We start from the raw sequence: 4,160 nt of genomic DNA, 5'->3' as shown, positions 1-4,160 counted from the left end.
ATATAGTACGTTCAATATACACAAAAACCGTCAATGAGTTATAGCTCAAATGGCATAGACTCCTCATACTCAATTAAGAGGTCGCGGTCGCGGGTTCGAGTTACATATCTTTCCAAATTTTGGCCAAGAAGCAATAGCTCAAATGGCATAGTCTCTCCATACTCAATTAAGAGATTGCACCTAATTTTTAGATCGAGTCTAATTTTTAGACCCTAACCCTATTTTAGATTTGATGAAACCTATGCACCTTCGAGCCGTTGATGAAACCTATGCACCTTCGAGCCGGATGAAAACTGGATAAAAACCAAGTAAAAACCGAATTTTTAGCATGTAAAAATTACCTAATCTCCAACTATTATTTCACAATTCACATAGTAAAATTCACTTAAAAAAATATAACAAGAACCAACCATTCTCTAAAATTAAAGCATAATCATAATCAATATTAATATTGTCTAATAACACCAAATATTTAAATCAATATAAATAACACTATTATGCATTAGTCTAAAGTCTTATGCATTTTAAACATAAAACATTAACTTATAATCTTATAATGACTAATAACACAAAATATTAAAATTTACAATATTTAAATTCCACATAAAAATAGCTATCATCCATCACTAATAACACAAAATATTAATTGTGTATGATGACCGGGCTACCGGAACGAGTTTGGGTGACCCGAGCTATGGCCCGAACCCGACCCGAAATAATGAACGGATCTATTTTTGAGACCCTTACCCGACTCTAGACCTAACGAAATCACACTAAAATAGTCTCTAAAGTGTTTGGGACCGAACTGAATCTTTGGGTCGGACCGGACCATGTACACCCCTAGACTAGCTGATACGAAAAATTTTAAACAAAACCCTACATGGTCAATCCAAAAACGAAATCAAATTTTATTGGTGCAAAATTAAAAGAAATTAAATTAAAATTTTCAATGCAGCATTCTCGTCCAAATATGAATAAAAAATTAAATTAAATTAAATTAAATTAAATTAAATTCATAAGTTTCAAAGAGACACAAGTGGAACCAAGTCAAGTCAGAAAGGGGTGGCTGGCTGGCTCGGGTTCTGCCGTTCTAAACAAGCAAGCAGCACAAACATAACTAGTTAGTTTCTTCCACCACCAATCCCCTCTTCTCTCTCTCTCTCTCTCTCTCTCTCTCTCTCTGAATAGTCCAAAAACCAAGAAAAAGAAAGAAAGAAAGATGCCAACGATATCAAACTTCTACAGCATGAAAGATGCATCCAAGCACAGCACCAAAGACGATTGCTGGATCGTTGTCAATGGAAAGGTACCTACACACTTTAACTTTTACTATGCTTTTTAATTTCAGCATCTGAGTGCCTGTCACCCTTCATAATCTGCATAGATAACTCTGCAATAGCTTCACGTGTTTAATCTTCAAATATCTATGCTTTTATATATTGATGTGAAATAATGGATGATGCTTTGGATTTGGATAGATAAATGTTTAGGGTTTGTTAGAATATATTTATGGTATTGTAGATTAATATAGTCGATAGCTTTATCCGTTATTGATTTCATATTGGTTCAGTTTGATATTATGTTTTGCTGTTGTGATTAGACTTCATTCTTAACCTATAAATAGACATTCCTCGTAGTACATTGCTATAACACATTGTCTGAATATAAAGTTTATCATGTTCTAATAGGGACACAAGGTTGAATGTGGGGGTTTGTTTTTCCAATCCGATTTATATAAGATATGTATGTACAGATGAATTGTTATTTACTGTTATTTCTATGTAGATTTCGTAATCTTTGAGCTATGTAGTTTGTATTTTATTCCTGCATCTATTAATGACGGTTAGGGACTTTTGTCAAATTGAGTTAGCATATTAAAACCATTTCATTGTCATTTTACTTTTATCACCCTTTTTTATCCCAATATTCATATCATTTGATTTCCCTTTATGGAATTATTTAGCTGATGCAAGTTTTCATATATACTAGGCAATGAATGGCTTTCATGGTTTTTACTCTGCTTGTTCTTGTAGATGGCATTGCTTCCTTTCATTTTACATATCCCATTAATTGACGAGAAAATGACAAGTTTATTAAGAACCAAAATGATTGTGTATTCTGGTAGAGGTTTATAAAAGTATTAGAGCATTTTCATGTTGAGATTCATTGTAAGGACCTTGATATGCTTGGCCATTGTTGAAACAGAAAATTTTATGACTAACTATTGCCAACTACTTCTCTCAAAAAGCCTTTGCTAAGTTTATTTTAGTTTCACTTGACGTCTTGGTTACTACTATCATCGATTGTTATATATTTTAATGTTTCTACGTGCAGTTACCATATTTTCATTTCTAAAACAGAAAAAAAAAATTGTCACTGCAAATTTCCATGGTTTCAGCTGCGCAGAAGTTGATGAATCTGAAACAGAAGCCATTTGTTGAGTTGCGTAAAATCTGGTACCAAAAATAGCTAAGAGTAATAAGAGATGAATGGAACAGTGCAAAACCTGGAATTGAGCAGAACCTATGTTGTTTAGCTCCCTTCCTTGTGTGCTATTTGCTGAGAATTAAGATAAAAAGTGTATAGGTATTCAGATTTCAGATGTTTGGCAGGTCTGATCTCTCCTGATTCTAATTGTTTTCCAACTCTAAGGAATTGCACCTTTGGCACCCTCCCACATAACCTAATACATTCCAACCTTCTTTCTCACGGAATCAGAGAATCACGCATCCCCCACTAACATTTTTCAGTTGGCAAGTTAGTCATGCCCTAATTTCCCTAGTAGCATTCATTATAGTCATGTCATCCACTCATTCCCTCAGATTCTCATCAGAAGGGGTGTTAAGAAATTCTTGTATACACATATATACTTAGAAATTACATGAGGTGCACTATTGAACAACTGTTATTTTACTATTAAAGTCTCTGTCCGTATCACTCTTGTGTTAGTGTTCTTGTCTTCTTTGACCAAAGGCACTGTAATGATAACATCAAAGTCTTCTATCAAATCATTAATATATGATAAAAGTTTAGTAGTGCTTCAATCCACCAAGGTTATCAAACTCAAGAGTCAAGAGTTGACTTAATCTTGTGGAACTTAGGTATGCTTAAATTGTAACTCAACTCATAAACTCGATTTGGGTGCCTAAACTGGTAGAAATTCGTAAACATTTCTTAACCTTGCAAGCCACCATTGTTGTGGTTTTTATCTGTTACTTTGAGTCCAATCCTTCTTGCTCATTTGGTGTAGTGTGATTTTAGCTGTTTAGAGTTTTAATGTTTCATAATGTGTAATTGGTCCTATTAGTATTTCTTTTGAGAAGGAATTGGCTTGCTGCTAGATAGATTACTTCTACTTGTAGCTGTTGACATAAATCATGTTGGTTATGTTTCTTGGTCTTCATTTCATTTGGTTGCTGCTTGAATTTTAGAATATTTGGATTCTTTGGTTTGTTACATTCTCTTTCAGCACAAACTGTTTACCAAGCCGATTCAGTTCCCTTCTTGGGTTAATTTTTTTCATATTATAGATTTGTTTTGTGAGGTTTTTGGAGTCTCGATAACTCAAATTTGACATTATTTGTGCTTGTTGCCTATGAATTCTCTGATCATGCAAAAATAATATCAGCTGTTCTTGTATTGCAAATTGCAATCATGAAGGTCCTTATTTTTTCACGTGTAAATTTGGAACATGTTAAATTCAACTTGATGCTGCATGTATTGTTAGAATTTCTGTTAACTTTTTAGTGTTATGAATTTTATTAGGCTGGGATCTTGCTATGTAGAATTAGGTTAGTCAGTTACTGTTTTTGTATTGTGTTCTTCAATATTATCTCTATCATAAGATCAGTTAATATGCTAGATTTCACATCCTATTTTATTTCTCTTTCCACTTCATCTTTCTTCTGTAATTTCAAGAAAGAAAAAATTACTCTCAGTTACCAAATACCAATGGCTAGTTAGTCCAAGTAATTCTGCACTTGCTCCTCTTAAGATCTTGGGTTCCAGTTTGTAAATGGAAAGAACCAGTATGGTGTGAACTGAAACCCTCGCACTTGTTTAGCTGAAACCTAAAACCAGATCAGTGAAGAGTAAAATAGGTTCTGGATAGTGGTGTTTTAGATCAAATATGAATTTATTGCTGTTAGGGTTTCTTGCAT

General features: G+C 33.5%; 1 protein-coding gene across 1 annotated transcript in view; it reads left to right on the top strand.

The window, feature by feature from the left end:
- LOC107641908 (cytochrome b5) overlaps nt 1,220–4,160 on the top strand; it is a 3,862-nt gene continuing 921 nt past the window's right edge. The window contains exon 1 of the mRNA XM_016345301.2: nt 1,220–1,306. Coding sequence (XP_016200787.1) covers nt 1,220–1,306 — 87 coding nt within the window. The remainder of the gene's footprint in view (nt 1,307–4,160) is intronic.

This window comes from Arachis ipaensis, chromosome B05 (assembly GCF_000816755.2).
Source record: "Arachis ipaensis cultivar K30076 chromosome B05, Araip1.1, whole genome shotgun sequence".
In the NCBI taxonomy this organism is placed as follows: Eukaryota; Viridiplantae; Streptophyta; class Magnoliopsida; order Fabales; family Fabaceae; genus Arachis; species Arachis ipaensis.
The sequence above is the reverse complement of the archived record's forward strand: the minus strand, read 5'-3'. Positions and strand labels throughout refer to the sequence as shown.